Source organism: Saccopteryx leptura, chromosome 1 (genome assembly GCF_036850995.1).
Source record: "Saccopteryx leptura isolate mSacLep1 chromosome 1, mSacLep1_pri_phased_curated, whole genome shotgun sequence".
Classification (NCBI taxonomy): Eukaryota; Metazoa; Chordata; class Mammalia; order Chiroptera; family Emballonuridae; genus Saccopteryx; species Saccopteryx leptura.
Window position 1 is genome coordinate 349320467 of NC_089503.1, and position 15685 is coordinate 349336151.

Here is a 15685-nt window from a genome sequence, read left to right on the forward strand (position 1 = left end):
AATAAATAAAATCTTTTTTAAAAATTAAAAACTCAGCCCTGGCTGGATAGCTCCGTTGGTTAGAGCATTATCCCAAAACACAGAGGTTGCTTATCTGATCCCTGGTCAGGGTACATACAGGAACAACTTGATGTTCCTATCTCTGTCTCTCTCTCTCACTCTACCCCCCTCTTCCTCCCTCGCTAAAATCAATCAATAAATAACATTTTTTTAAATTAAAAATTAACCTGACCAAGCAGTGGCACAATGGCTAGATAGACTATTGGCCTGGGACACTGAGGACCCAGGTTCGAAACCCTAAGGTCGCTGGCTTGAGACCAGGCTCATCCAGCTTGAGCGTGGGACCACAGACATGGCCCCATGGTCACTGGCTTGAGCCCAAAGGTCGCTGGCTTGAGCAAGGGGTCACTGGAACCCCACTCCCCCGCCAAGGCACATATGAGAAAGCAATCAATGAACAGCTAAGGTGCCACAACTATGAGGGATGCTTCTAATCTCTCTCCCTTCCTGTCTGTCTGTCTGTCTCTTGCTTGCTAAAAAAAAATTTAAGAAAATTAATAATGACTATTGACTGACCAATGGTGGTAAAATGGATAGCCCATCAACTCAGGACACTGAGGTCCCAGGTTTGAAACTCCGAGGTTTCTGGCTCAAGCTGGGGGTCACCAGTTTGAGAACAGGATCATCAAAATGATCCCATGGTTAATGGCTTGAGCCCAAAGGTCACTGGCTTGAGCCAGGGTTCACTGGCTCAGCTTGGGCTCCCAGGTCAAGGCACATGTGAAAAGCAATCAGTGAACAACTAAAATGATGCAACTGCAAGCTGATGCTTCTCACCTCTCTCTCTAAAAATATAACAATAATGTGTATTTTATTTTGTTATTTAAAACTTCAATACAAACTACAAATTGTGTGGCCTACTTTGTTCTTTCTAGCTTTCTAAACTGTCCAGAAATTAGAAACTTATGGATTTCACAAGAACTGTCATTTTGAAGTTTAAGAAATACTATGAACGTTGAATTAAAAAAAAAATAGCACATAGGTATGAGAGAGGAAAGACGGCTGTATAGAGTAAAGGTAGCTGCAAACTCTTTGCCACTCTTACCCTTCAATGGTGGGTCTAATTCCCTTTCTCCCCAACCCTTGAATCTGGTCTGGCTCTGTGATCTTTTGGCCAACAGAATGCGGCAGAAGTAATAATTGTATAATTTCTGCGGTTGGGCCATGAGACTTGCGGCTTCTGCTTTTGCCTTCTTAAGAGTTCTGCTTCATCAATAAATGACAAATCCCTATAATTTCTTATTATTTTTCCTTCTCTAGTCCAACTCTTCTCCCATAGGTAAAGTAGGTACAAGGAAGAATACAGAAGCAAAATAAAAAATGGAGGTAGAAAGGGAATGCTAAAGGAGGTTAAGGCTGTATAAGTCAGGTCCCAAGCTCCAGTTCTGATTTCCTCACTAACTTGCTATGGATCACAACCTGCTAATACCTAGAAAAAGAAAGGTAGTAAGTGAAAAGAAAACAATGAAAACTAAAATTTAAATAAAAGAAGGCAAGATGGAAGAAAAGCAAGAAGAAAAAGTTCTTTTCTCTACCAGCTAAGAAAAAAAATAGTAATAACAACTAACACAGTGCTTGGAATTATATGCCTGGAATTATTCTAAAAAAAATTTTTAGGAAGGGAGGGAGAGGGGAAGGAAGAGGGAGAAATAGAAAGACAGAGAGAGAGAGAGAGAGAGAGAGAGAGAGAGAGAGAGAGAGATCAACTTGTTGTTCCACTTAGTTGTCCCATTAACTGCTTCTCATATGTGCTCTGACTGGGGCTGGAATCAGTGATGTGCACTCAGGATCCAGCTGGCGACCCAGGATCGAACCTGCCACCTTGGCCCTTCGGGAGGATACTCTATGCACTGTGCCACCAGCCAGGGCAGTTCTGAGAGTTTAATATATATTAACACATTTAATCTCCACGGCAACCTTATAAGGTGACTACAAGTATTACCCTTGTTCTATACATATGAAAACACAGAAGTTAAATAATCTATCCAAGATCACATGGCTAGTAAGTAGTAGAGCTAGATGTTGAATTCCAGCATTCTGGCTTCTGAATTCATGGGCTCAATGAATTTCTAATGAAAATCACTTCATGCCAATTGAGTTTGTACTCAACTGTTTCATGTGAGTACATGAAATCAAGTGATAAGTACAATTCATAAATTCTGGGATCAAAGCAGGCAATACATACACTTATGTAAGGAATAAATAAGGAATAACAGTATGATGTAGTTTCTAAAAGTGGTGCAATAAAAAAAAAAGGAGCAGGACAAACTGAAATACTTGTGGTGTGTTCCCCTGAGCAGGCTGAAACTAAAGACCTTGTAAAGATTCATGGAATGCTGAAATTGTGCTTTAGTTAAGAGGTGTTGTGAAGTATTTACTCTCCCCAATAAAACTGACAAACTAAGTTGAACTATATTTATATGCATTTATAACCAATTAAGTATGGCTAAGTATGGCTTAACAGGAAATGAAAGACACTTTTCATTTGGAGATAAATGCAGTTTTGCTGGTATAGAGGACAACACTAAAGTCTTTTCAGCCTGCTGGGCAAAGTCCACAAAAGGAGATGGGCACAGAATAAAAAGAAAAACAAACAAAGGTGTGTAGGTATAAGAGAGAGAGAGAGAGAATAAAAGGGAAGGCAGAAACAAAAAGGGAGAAATTACTGGTGGGGTAATTAATTGGTAAAAGAAAAAGAACAAAAGGAAAGAAAGCTAGACATGAACAAGTGCAGCATAAAAAGGAAGAAACAAGTATGAGAGAAAATAAACTTGTTAGAGCAGCGGTTCTCAACCTGTGGGTCGCAACCCCAGCGGGGGTCGAACAGCCAAAACACAGGGGTCGCCTTTCCGATGGCTTTAGGCGACCCCTGTGTTTTGGTCGTTCGACCCCCGCCGGGGTCACGACCCACAGGTTGAGAACCGCTGCGTTAGAGGTTTCACAGAGAAGAGGGAAAATATCAAAAGAAAGATTACAAAAACTAGCTAATTAATATCACTTCCGTCCTATACTGCAAGTTTCCTAAATGCTCTCACTGATGTTTTGCTCCTCTCTAAAGCTTTCAGGGGTCGTCAAACTTTTTATAAAAACCGCCCATTTTTGCAGGGCTGGTAGACCTGGTCCCTACCGCCCACTAGTGGGCCTTCCAGCTTTCATAATGGGCCAATGGCGGCGCTGTTTGGTTGCACGGTAGGGACCAGGTTGATCAGCACTGCAAAAGTGGGCGGTTTTTATAAAAAATTTGACGACCCCTGGGTGGTAGCCAGTGATCTTTTTTGAAACAAATCTGATAATGGTACTTCCAGTCTTACCTTGTACCACTCTCCTTGCTAGCACCACAGGCCATGCTCCTTCTTTTTTTTTTTTTTGTATTTTTCTGAAGCTGGAAAGGGGGGGAGACAGTCAGACAGACTCCCGCATGCACCCAACCAGGATTCACCAGGCACGCCCACCAGGGGGCAACGCTCTGTTGCGACCAGAGCCACTTCAGCGCCTGGGGCAGAGGCCAAGGAGCCATCCCCAGCCCCCGGGCCATCTTTGCTGCAATGGAGCCTCGCTGTGGGAGGGGAAGAGAGAGACAGAGAGGAAGGAGAGGGGGAGGGGTGGAGAAGCAGATGGGCGCTTCTCCTGTGTGCCCTGGCCGGGAATCGAACCCGGGACTTCTGCAAGCCAGGCCGACGCTCTACCACTGAGCCAACCGGCCAGGGCCTGCTCCTTCTATTTTATTGCCTCTTCTTGGAAAGCACCATCTCCCCCCTCTTGGTTCCTGAGATTGTTAGAGGAGAGAGCCTGACCAGGCGGTGGCGCAGTGAATAGAGCATCAGACTGGGATGCGGAAGACCCAGGTTCGAGACCCCGAGGTTGCCAGCTTGAGCATGGGCTCATCTGGCTTGAGCAAAAGAGTCTACCAGCTTGAACCCAAGGTCGCTAGCTGCAGCAAGGGGTTACTCAGTCTGCTGAAGGCCCGCGGTCAAGGCACATATGAGAAAGCAATCTGGCCTGGCAGGTTGGCTCATCGGTAGAGCGTCGGCCTGGCGTGCGGGGGACCCGGGTTCGATTCCCGGCCAGGGCACATAGGAGAAGCGCCCATTTGCTTCCCCACCCCCCCTCCTTCCTCTCTGTCTCTCTCTTCCCCTCCCACAGCCAAGGCTCCATTGGAGCAAAGATGGCCCGGGCGCTGGGGATGGCTCCTTGGCCTCTGCCCCAGGTGCTGGAGTGGCTCTGGTCGTGGCAGAGCGACGCCCCGGAGGGGCAGAACATTGCCCCTGGTGGGCAGAGCGTAGCCCCTGGTGGGCGTGCCGGGTGGATCCCGGTCGGGCGCATGCGGGAGTCTGTCTGACTGTCTCTCCCCGTTTCCAGCTTCAGAAAAATACAAAAAAAAAAAAAAAAAAAAAAGAAAGCAATCAATGAACTAAGGTGTAACGCACAATGAAAAACCAATGATTGATGCTTCTCATCTCTCTCCGTTCCTGTCTGTCTGTCCCTGTCTATCCCTCTCTCTGACTCTCTCTCTGTTTCTGTAAAAAATAAATAAATAAATTATTAAAAAAAATATTAGAGGAGAGAGCAGAGAAGGGCCACATGGAGGAGGCCAGGAGAAGCAGCCAAGATGGCGGAGTGTTGAGTGAGAAGCCCGTTTGTGCAGGGAGAAGGAAGGAGATGGGGAATAAAGGTGAATAAGTCTGGTGAGCTAGAAACCCTTGATTCTAGGAAACTCGGATAAGTCAGTAGCTTTGTGAGCACTGAATGAGTGGGTTTTGGAGCCCAGTGTGTGTTTTTACTTGCCCGTCAAGTGCAAAGCTAGGATTAAAGATGTTGGCCCACCAGTTCTTGGCTCTGTTGTTTCTTTACTGACTGTCCGAATCCGATGCGAACCTGCATGGGCCAGGCAACTGTGATAGTGGCCACGGCCACTGGCTTTACATTTGGTGCAGTGTGTGGCAGGATTCGATACAGATCGGCAAGTAGCCACCACCACCTTTGAGCAGTAGAGAGGACTGGCTGCTGTTATGGGTCCCCATGTCTGTTCTTTTGGGAATCGTAGGCTGGCTGACTTTTATAGCCATGCGTGAGGAAACTGAGAGCTCTGTGGAAGAGGCTGCCTGGGACCTGCAAACCGAGCAGTGGAAGGAGCTGGAGCAAACGTGGGAGAAAAAGATTCTAACCCTGGAGCTGGAGGAAGCACTGGAGGAGGAGCCCGACCAGGTTTGTGAGATTCGCCTGGAAATGGAGCAGCTACTGGAGGAGGATTCACAGGTTCATGAGTTGCAGATTGCCCTGGATGTTGTGGAGAGCCAGCAGCGGCAGGAGGCCGGGGCCGGGGCTGAGGCTGGGCCCGGGGCTGCAAGCCCGGCAGTGGGAGCTGGTGTTTTCAGTCCCTCTTTGGAGGATGAGGAGAATCAGGCTGGAGTTGCAATCCGCAGTCTCCATAAGATGAGAGCTCAGCTGGAAGGAGCACCTACTATGGCCCTGGTAGGTCTGCGATTTTGGGACATATGGCTGAACACCATCATGCTCTCCGGAGCAGAGATAGAAATGCTGACTGCCATTGCCACGTGCTCCTCTTTGGGACAGTGTAAGACCTGCCAGGATGGCAGGGATGAGGGGGGTGGCTGAGGTCTCATATGCATGGACTGATTTCCTGGACTACGACCGGAGTGGGCACTGGCTCCTTTGTGGATGGACTTACGGATTTTGGACAATGTGAAATACCCTGATGGGGGTAGGGGGTTGCTTTGCTGGAAGCACTCCCCTGCCCCGAGAAGCCTTTCAAAGGCTAGAAAGAAGGCCGAGGACATTTTGTGCTTTTGGCAAAGTGCTCACAGACTGGTGAAGTGTACCTTTGTGATTGTTGAAACTGTATGTAATTTGTATAATGTGCCTAATACCCTTGCACAGGAATGCTGATGATGTAGATTGTGGGTAATAAAGTGAGCATAGGGGTGGATTGTTGGGCAGATAAAATATATTATGCTCACTTTGTTAAAGATGGCGCTGCCCACATGGAAGCCTGTTGCCCAGGTGATATTAGTGTGTGTTGGGGGTGGGCTGTGGGCAGGCAGGATCCTTGTAGCCTGGGGCTTGGTTTTAGGACTAAGCCTTTCCACCCTTTTTGATGTGGGGTGGTACAATCCCATCATGCCCCAGATAAGTGACTTTGTATTAGACTTCCCTATTTTGTATATTGGATTAAAGGTTTTGATTTTTGCACTATAAAATGGGGGCAAAACGGGAGCTTGCTCTCTTAGTTCCTGTGATTAATATTAGAGGAGAGAGCAGAGAAGGGCCACGTGGAGGAGGCCAGGAGAAGCAGCCAAGATGGCGGAGTGTTGAGTGAGAAGCCCGTTTGTGCAGGGAGAAGGAAGGAGATGGGAAACAGAGGTGAATAAGTCTGGTGAGCTAGAAACCTTTGATTCTAGGAAACTCGGATAAGTCAGTAGCTTTGTGAGCACTGAATGAGTGGGTTTTGGAGCCCAGTGTGTGTTTTACTTGCCCGCCGGGTGCAAGTTAGGATTAAAGATGATGGCCCATCAAAAAATAAATAAATAAATAAAAAGCACCATCTCCCCATTTTTTCTTCACTTATTCATTCTTCAAACTGCCCTGACTAGACCAAATTCTCATTATTATGAATAATCCCCTTTTGCTGCACTTGACAGTTATAATTTTTCATTTATAAGTGTGATTATTTGATCACTGACTTTCCTCACTGGATTAGAAACTCCAGGAAGAAACCATTTTTACCCTCATCACTGTGCCTCTCAGCACAGTACCTACATTACGGTTACTCAATATCTTTTGAATAATGAACAAAGAGAAAACTGCCAAACTATCTATCACAGTGAAAAGGAGGTATAAAGCAATCTTAAAGAATAAAAGAGAAAGAAACAAGTCAAAGAAGAGAAAAAAAATTTTCAACACAAACTGTGGCCCAATTAAAATTGATACAATTTTAGTGTGATATCATATGAATCAAAAAAAGTATAACAGGCCCTGGCCGGTTGGCTCAGTGGTAGAGCATCGGCCTGGCGTGCAGAAGTCCTGGGTTCGATTCCCAGCCAGGGCACACAGGAGAAGCGCCCATCTGCTTCTCCACCCCTCCCCCTCTTCTTCCTCTCTGTCTCTCCCCCTCCCGCAGCGAGGCTCCATTGGAGCAAAGATGGCCCGGGCGCTGGGGATGGCTCCTTGGCCTCTGCCCCAGGCGCTGAAGTGGCTCTGGTCGCAACAGAGCGATGCCCCGGAGGGGCAGAGCATCGCCCCCTGGTGGGCAGAGCGTCGCCCCCTGGGTGGATCCCAGTCGGCGCATGCGGGAGTCTGACTGTCTCTCCCCATTTCCAGCTTCAGAAAAATACAAAAAAAAGAAAGAAAAAAAAAAGTGTAACAGTAGCCAGTAGGCCTCCATTTCCCTAATGAAGCCAGAAAAAGAAATGGTTGATAACAGCATAGTGGTCATAAGAATGTGAAACACAATTTAGAACACAGACATCTTAAACTTAACATGACCAAAGCAGAGCAACTTACTTACTTCTCGTTCTTCTACCATGTATTCCATCTCAGTAAATGAAATTATTCCCCTAAATCTCAAATAAAGACCCTGGGAGTCATCTTTGATTCCTTCCTTACTCTGATCATCAATATACAATCAATTACAATCCTGTTAGCTCTACATCCAAACATACCTTCAATTTATCCACTTTTCTTCCCTCATCTCCACTGCCACTATCCTAGGGGCAAACTCATTAGTCAACAAAGCCAAATATCAACAGTTCAATGATTGACATTTCCTTTGAGAGCCAAATTTTTTAAACTTAAACTACATAGGTAAGTACATTGCTTATCGAGGTAGCGCCCACACGTGGTATTTTGTGGAAGAGTCACACTCAGGGGGCCAAAGAGCCACATGTGGCTTGCGAGCTGCAGTTTGCCGACCAGGGTCCTAGCCCAAACCTCTTTGTTTTTTAACTACTATAATATTCTAACTCATGTTACTGCTTTAACTCGTGCTCTTCTCTAATCCATTTCACACAAAGCAGTGATTTTTAGGAGATAAATTATGACACTCCTTTGCCCCAAACTCTTCAATGACTTCCCACTTCTCAAAATGAAATAAAAATTTTATGATCTTGTATGATAGATCTGCTGCTTCTCTTATATATCAATCTCTCCTTTGCTGGCTACATTTCACCCATAATGACCTTTTTAACAAATGGAACCATATATTATCATCTCAGAACCTTTATACGAATCATCCTCTCTGAAGTGTCCCATAGTCAAGGTGTTAATTCAGGTATCACTTCCTCAGGAAGGCCTTTTCTGACTTTAACACTATGGAAAATGGCTTTCCCATTCTTTCACTGTTCTGTATGTCTATTTCTTCCATAGCTTTTATCATATCATTATCATCTTTTTTCATTAACAAATATGCTCCAGGTTCAAGAAATATGACGGTGCCCTGGCCGGTTGGCTCAGCGGTAGAGCGTCGGCCTAGCGAGCGGAGGACCCGGGTTCGATTCCCGGCCAGGGCACACAGGAGAAGCGCCCATTTGCTTCTCCACCCCTCCGCCACGCCTTCCTCTCTGTCTCTCTCTTCCCCTCCCGCAGCCAAGGCTCCATTGGAGCAAAGATGGCCTGGGCGCTGGGGATGGCTCTGTGGCCTCTGCCTCAGGCGCTAGCTAGAGTGGCTCTGGTCGCAACATGGCAACGCCCAGGATGGGCAGAACATCGCCCCCTGGTGGGCAGAGCATCACCCCCTGGTGGGCATGCTGGGTGGATCCCGGTCGGGCGCATGCGGGAGTCTGTCTGACTGTCTCTCCCTGTTTCCAGCTTCAGAAAAATGCAAAAAAAAAAAAAAAAAGAAATATGATGGTGAAAAAACAAAGTCATTGCTTTCATGGAGGTTAGTTTTAGTAGGACTGAAAGACTTGAAAACATAAGTTTATTATAAGTATTATGACAAATAAAACAGTAAAAAGGAATACTGTGTGTGTATGTATATGTGGCAGCGTTGATACTTCCAAAGTAAAAAAGGAAACTATGCAAAATTCAGTGTAACGTTGTTCTAAATGGATTAATATGCAGTTAATTACGAAGAATCCTTCCCACTAAAATATAAATTCTATAAAGGCAAGGGCTTTAACTATCTTGTGCACTGCCCCACCTTCACACAGTATCTAGCAAGAATAGGCTGCTATAAATACTGCATGAATGAATGAAAACTACATCATTTTTTCCAAGAAGTCTACTGGAGAGTAAGGCAAGTATACTATATAGATGTTTAAATATTAAATTCTAAGGGTCTATGAAGAAACATTTTTTTTTAGCAAGAATGAAAGGGAGGGAGGGAAGGAAGAGGAGGAAAGGGGCGGAGAAGGGAGAGAGGGGAGAGAGAGAGAGAGAGACAGAAAGGGAGAGAGATGAAGCATAAACTCGTAGTTGCATCACTTTAGTTATTGATTGCTTCTGGGAGGGGGACTCCAGCTGAGCCAGTGACCCCTTGCTCAAGCCAGCAACCTTGGGGTTCAAGCCAGCAACCACAGAGGTCATGTCTATGATCTCACGCTGAAACCTGTAACCCCATATTCAAGTTGGTGAGCCCGCCCTCAAGTAGGCGACCTTGGGTTTTTGAAGCCAGGTCCTCAGTATACAGTTTGATCCTATATCCACAGCATCACCACCTGGTCAGGCTATGAAGAAACATTTTGAAAACATGTAAACAGTGCAATACAAAATGTATGGAAAGTTACAGTGTAGTGTTTTTTTATTAAAAGTATAAAGAACCAAAAGAATTAAATACAAAATACATACCAGTAATTAGTGAATATTATTCCATTCATTCTTAAAAATTCAGTACAATATATGTAAAGCAAATGAGAAACTGAAATCCTTGCTTTCCTGTATGCTCATATTCTAAACAAGTTACTATTACTTTCTTTATGAGAATGCTGAAGGAGACATGATGAAACTCAAATTTATCACACCGAAACATTAATTAATAGATCCTTAAGTTAGAATAAACTAAAAAACAGTTTGAAAATCACATCAGCTCCATATCTGTTGGCTTTATTTGTAGTCAAAACTTATACTGTATCAGAAGCATACAGAAGCCCAAAACTTACCGCAGCACAAAAGTACAATCACCTTCATACAGCATACAATAAGCATCAGTAAGCCATCTTTTCAGGTTCCATGCCCAAAACAAAAAATGACGCAGATTGTACCACCTGTAACACAAGCTGCACCACTCTCAGCCTGACAGGCACCTATTCTGCCCAAACTAGAATAGAGGTAGAATGGAGGTAATATTAAATGAACCCAAAAAACCTTACAAGCTTTCTATATCTTCTTCCTAGATAGCTCATAAAATTCACATCACTTTTAGATAAAGGTTGGCTTGCATAGCAAGTTAAGATTCCTTTTGCTTTGCTATACACTTATGAAAGAATTAAAATTTCTTTTCCCACCCACATCTATTAGTCCATATTCCTTCACTAATGTTGAGTACCTACTGTGTTCCAGGCTTTGTTAAAAAAAACAAAAAACAAAGCATACGCACCCCTCAATACCCTCTTTAAAGAATCTATTACCACAGATAAGTAGTACTTTCTTAATTTAGAAATGCTTCTAATTAGCTTTTTTAAAGTATCACTTTATGATACTTTTTTTTAAAGTATCATATGAAATCATGATCATATGATACTTTTTTTTAAAGTATCATATGAAAATCATCTTGCCAATTACCCAACTTTTTACCAATCACTGCATAAGCAGATACATTCATCTTCCCAAACAGAGAGAGTGTGTGTGTGTGTGTGTGTGTGTGTGTGTGTGTGTGTGTTCACCCCAATTACCAACGTAAACACTGAATCCATAATCAAACTAAGCGATGTGAACATTCAAGTTCTTGGTCCACAACTACAGTGATATTAGCTGTATTTCTGGGATCCTTATATACTTAGTATACGGGCAGAGGGCCAATAAACACTGTTACTCATGACCACCATTCCCAACAATAACATACAGTTTTTCTTAAGACTCGCTGTAAAAAAAAAAAAAAAAAATGACCTACAGCGAACGACATTAATTTTTACTCACAAGTCAACAAAATGAAGCCACTCAAATTTTGTTCGTTAGCTTTGGTGACTGTCGCAACATTGAGATTGTGAATCTCATTCCCTTTTTACAGACAACTTATTCTATAAAATATTTTTTGCAAAACACATTTTGGGAGAGGATCAGACAGGGCTGGGCCTAATCAGAGTGCGGACTGCAAAAAGGAAGCTTGCAGCTTTGCAAAAGGGAAAGGCGGGGGGGGGGGGGGGGCGGCACAAAACACACTCATCAACGCCCCCCCGCTCCCGACGCGGCCTGGCCCCCCACTCCACCCAGCCGAAGCAATCTGAAACTTTCCACGAACACCCACCAAGACCTGAACGCCATCTGCTCTCATCCTTAGGCCACCACTAAAAAAAATTCCCCCAAAATGTCAGATCTGCGTGTGCACTCTCAGAGGGCGCCCGCCACCTCCAGCTCGCAGCCGACCCACCCAGGCCCTCTCGCCGGCCCGGTACGGACCGAGACCATCACACCGATGGGCTCGAACCCAGCGCCACCGCCTCCGAGCCTACCCAGCGCTAATAACCGAATAGCCGGAGGCTGGGGGGCCGCGTTTTCCTGTATTTCCCTACCCCCCACCCCGCGCAACGGCAGACATAGCTGTACCTTCGAGAAAAGTGATCTCCCCTGCGCCGCCGCTGCTCTTGCCAGTCGCCATCTTTCTCCGCCCGCGCCGCCGCCTCCTTATTCCATGGCCCTCACCGCCGCCGCCGCCGCCGCGATCGCCGGGATGAGGGGCCGCGCCGCTGGGAGATAACCGCCTCAGGGTTGCGGGCCTCGGGCGCTGCCGTCAGGCGGGCGGCGCTCCCGCGTCCGCACGGGCCCACACAAAGGAGGCCGGGCGCTCCGGGCCAGGCCGCCCCGGGCTTCTCTTCAGGCTCCTCCGGGGCAACGAGCGCGGCGACGACGGCGGCGGCGCTTCCCAGGCCCGGCTCCTCTCGGTCCACGACTCCCCATCCACCGCCCACCCAGCCCGCCGAAGAAGCTGCACCCAGCCGCGGTCCCCTAGAAAGAGAGGCTGAAGGCGAGCACACCAGCACGCCTCCCTCCGTCCGGGCCGTAAAAATGGCCGCACCCGCCGCGCTGGGGCGGCGAGGTCTTCGCTACCGTCAGGCCCCCCAGGCGTCTCGCTCTTTCTGCAGCCGCCGCCGACGCCGACGCCGCTGACGCCGCCGACGCCGCTACGGCCGTCCGCCCACCCCGCCCAGGCGTGAACGCAGCAGCGGCGGCCTCTGCGGCTGTCTATGTGGCCAGGGGTGGGTCTCTGCCACCGCCTCGCGTCCGTCGCCGCAGCGGCTCTAGCTGCCGTCGCCGCCGCTCCTCCCCCACGGGCACGGGAGCAGCCGCAGGCTCCCGCCCCCGCCCCACCCCCACCCCGGCGCCGCAGCCCCGGCCTGCTCCCCCCGGAGCCCCGGGCCCCTGGCGCGTCGGGCGGGCTGCGGCTCCGCGACACCGACTTGTGGAGCCCAGCGCCGCGGCTCTCGGGAGACCCGGTCCTTGGCGGCGCCGACTCGGCCTACCCAAGTTTCATCCCAAATCCCCATAACCTAGAACTAAAGAGAAAGGGTAGACTAAGGTGGTGCCATCAGAAGTTTAGAAAATGATTTGTGGTCTTCATTCGTGTTTAAACAAGTTTTCAAAATAATATATCAGGGAAGATTCCACTGGACGCTTCAGGTGACAGTGTAATTTTAGGCCTGTCATTTATGTCTCTGCTACTTCAGAAACCTCCCTAACAAGTCAGGCCTATAATTAATTGCAGGTGTTCGTTTTAATTTAACTTTTTTCATTTTTTTTAACATTGTAAAAATAAACACATGTTCAATAATGAAAATTTGGAAAATACAGAAAAGTTGAAAGAAAGAATGCAGAATTCCATCCCTAACACTGAACTCCTTTAGGCCTACTAATCGAACATTTTTCTTAAATCCTTCAGTATTCCTCTTCGAAAAAAAGAAAAAGAAAAGAAACATACATACATACACACACACACACAAACATAAGCAACGCTTTTGCCTTTTGGTTCTGAGCAGGCAGGCCGCCAGCACCATAAAGATGTATGTGGACTAAGGAGTACGTGTTTGACCACCCACGGGGAACTTAGAATTGCTGCAATGCAGAAGTACCCAAACGCTATGAACCCAAGCGTGGTTGGAGTTGATGTAGTGGGCAGACGTATAGATCCTTCTGGAAAGTTGAAGAGCCATAGACTCAGCACAGAGTGCGGACTGCCTTCCATTGTGAAATCTCTTATTGGTGCAGCAGGAAGGTTCTGTGGTTGATTCTATAGAGAAAACAATGGAGCTTAAAGTCCACTAATATTTCATTTACAAATATGGTTTCAGTAGATGAGAGACATCTCTCTCTATAAACCACATCCTCGGGACCCAGAGGCCATAATCACTGAAAGGAGTCAGTCTCAGTAGTTATCTTGGAAGGCTGATGGTAAGTAGAGGTCTTCAAATGTTAATAAAGGGCAGGAAGCAATGGAATGGGTAACAGATAAAAGTGCTGAGACTGAAGAATTGACGACTAAGACTTCAGCAAGCGGGAACTTAAGGACACGGATGGCAGAAGCAGCATTTGTAGAGAAATGATGAAAGTTGCAGTATATCCCGGATCACTACTAGCTGGCATTTTACTTACTTGTTATTTTAAAAAATACAACTATATTTTACGTAGAATTTTTTTTAATAAGCTAAAGAAAGGCTGTGGGGCTTGATCAAAACAAATAGGTAGCAGGTTTCTAAATAAAAAGGAGCACCTGAAATTATTAGGGTTCTTTGAAATGACTGGCTTTGAAGATTCATTATTTACGTGAAAATTTAACAATTTTTGAAAAGTAATTTATGTTAGCATATTGTCTTCTTCAGGTGGAATGTTAAAGCTTCTCATGCATTGAAACTCTATCTGGCTTTGGTCCAACCCCAGAACAAAGCAGAGCCACCTCTAAATAGACACAATTGCCCTGCTATGGTAAACTTCAAGGGAGAACTCACTTTCAAATGAGAAATTGTATACTTTTAAAAGATACATTAATTTGTATAAAATAAACCACCATTTAAAACCTCAGTGCTTTGATTTGGTACTTAAATGACATTTTTGGAGTGAAAATTATCACGCAAGTAATATATAACTCCATCAAAAAATTATTTTATCCTCTTAAAGAGTACTATATTGATTTGCCCAAGTTTTGTAACTCAGTGAAGGTATACCTTCCTTAGATTTGTATTTTATGATTATATCAGGTGGTAGTTATATTAACTAAAAAAATAAAAACATTACCAGAATTTTGTAGGATGCTAAACTTACACAGAAGAACAGCTGTTCAGATCTTTTAGCAGTTCATATTTGCCTAACTTAAAATTGCCATGTGTCAAAATTATGGCTCTGTAAATGCTAAAGAGTATGTCAAGTTATTTGAATATAGTTTTTTGAATATAATTTTTGAAGTAATTGTGATCACAAAGCATCTTTTTTTACATGAGGAGCTATACATCATTAGAAATTACTCAAATGATGTTTTGATCTGAGGCATAAATCCCAGTTACTTAATGTTTTTAATAAGGTGCCACTGTTGGGGGTGGGGGCAGCAGGGAAGAAGAAAAGAACACTAGGGAGGAAAAGGCATTGACCTAAACTAACCATTACATGGACTGCTTTTCTGTTTTTTGTTTGTTTGTTTGTTTGTTTTTTAATTTAATGAGAGGAGGGGAGGCAGAGACAGACTCCCACATGCGCCCCAACCGGGATCCACCCTGCAAGCCCACACCATGAGGCCCTTGCTCCATTGCAACCGGAGCCATCTTTCAGCGCCTGAGGTGGAGGCCATGGAGCCATCCTCAGTGCATGGGCCAACTCACTCTAATTGAGCCTTGGCTGCAGGAGAAGGGAAGGAGAGAGAGAGAGAAAGGCAAGGAGAGAGAGAGAGAGAGAGAGAGGGAGAGAAATAGAGAGAGAGAGGAGAAAGGGGGAGAGGGAGGGGTAGAGAAGCAGATGGGTTCCTTTCCTGTACACCCTGACTGGGAATTGAACCCGAGACATCCACAGGCCGGGCAGATGTTCTACCACTGAGACAACTGGCTAGGGCCGCTTTTCTGTTTTCTCATTTTGGGGGCCAAAGGGCAGCTGTACTCTGAAAAACAATCCAGTAAATGTATTTTGTTTAAAGGAGATAAGAGCATACAATAAAGTAAAGACAGTCTCTTTAACAAATGGTGTTGGGAAAATTGGATGGTACTTGCAAAAAAATGAAACTAGACCACCAACTTACACCATTCACAAAAATAAAATTCAAAATGGATAAAAAAACTTTAAGTCGTGAAACCATAATCGTTTTTGAAGAAAACATAGGCAGTAAGCTCTCCGACATCTCTCTCAGCAATATATTTGCTGATTTTTCTCCACAGGCAAGTGAAATAAAGGACAGGATGAACAAATGGAACTATATTAAACTAAAAAGCTTTTGCACAGTTAAGGACAATATGAACAAAATAAAAAGACAAACCACACA

General features: G+C 45.4%; 1 protein-coding gene and 1 pseudogene across 9 annotated transcripts in view; one reads left to right on the top strand and one right to left on the bottom strand.

The window, feature by feature from the left end:
• SENP6 (SUMO specific peptidase 6) overlaps positions 1 to 12471 on the bottom strand; it is a 137811-nt gene extending 125340 nt beyond the window's left edge. For 6 of the 9 annotated variants that reach the window (XM_066359007.1, XM_066359006.1, XM_066359005.1 and 3 more), the window contains exon 1: positions 11779 to 12470. In XM_066359007.1, coding sequence (XP_066215104.1) covers positions 11779 to 11830 — 52 coding nt within the window. In that variant the 5' untranslated portion in view covers positions 11831 to 12470. Of the gene's footprint in view, positions 1 to 11778 lie in introns of all 9 variants that reach the window. The other 3 variants (XM_066359010.1, XM_066359011.1, XM_066359009.1) reach the window with 2 other exon arrangements.
• Positions 12472 to 13231: 760 nt separating this feature from the next.
• On the top strand, positions 13232 to 13769 carry LOC136389522 (PRELI domain containing protein 3B pseudogene; annotated as a pseudogene).
• Positions 13770 to 15685: the final 1916 nt, after the last annotated feature.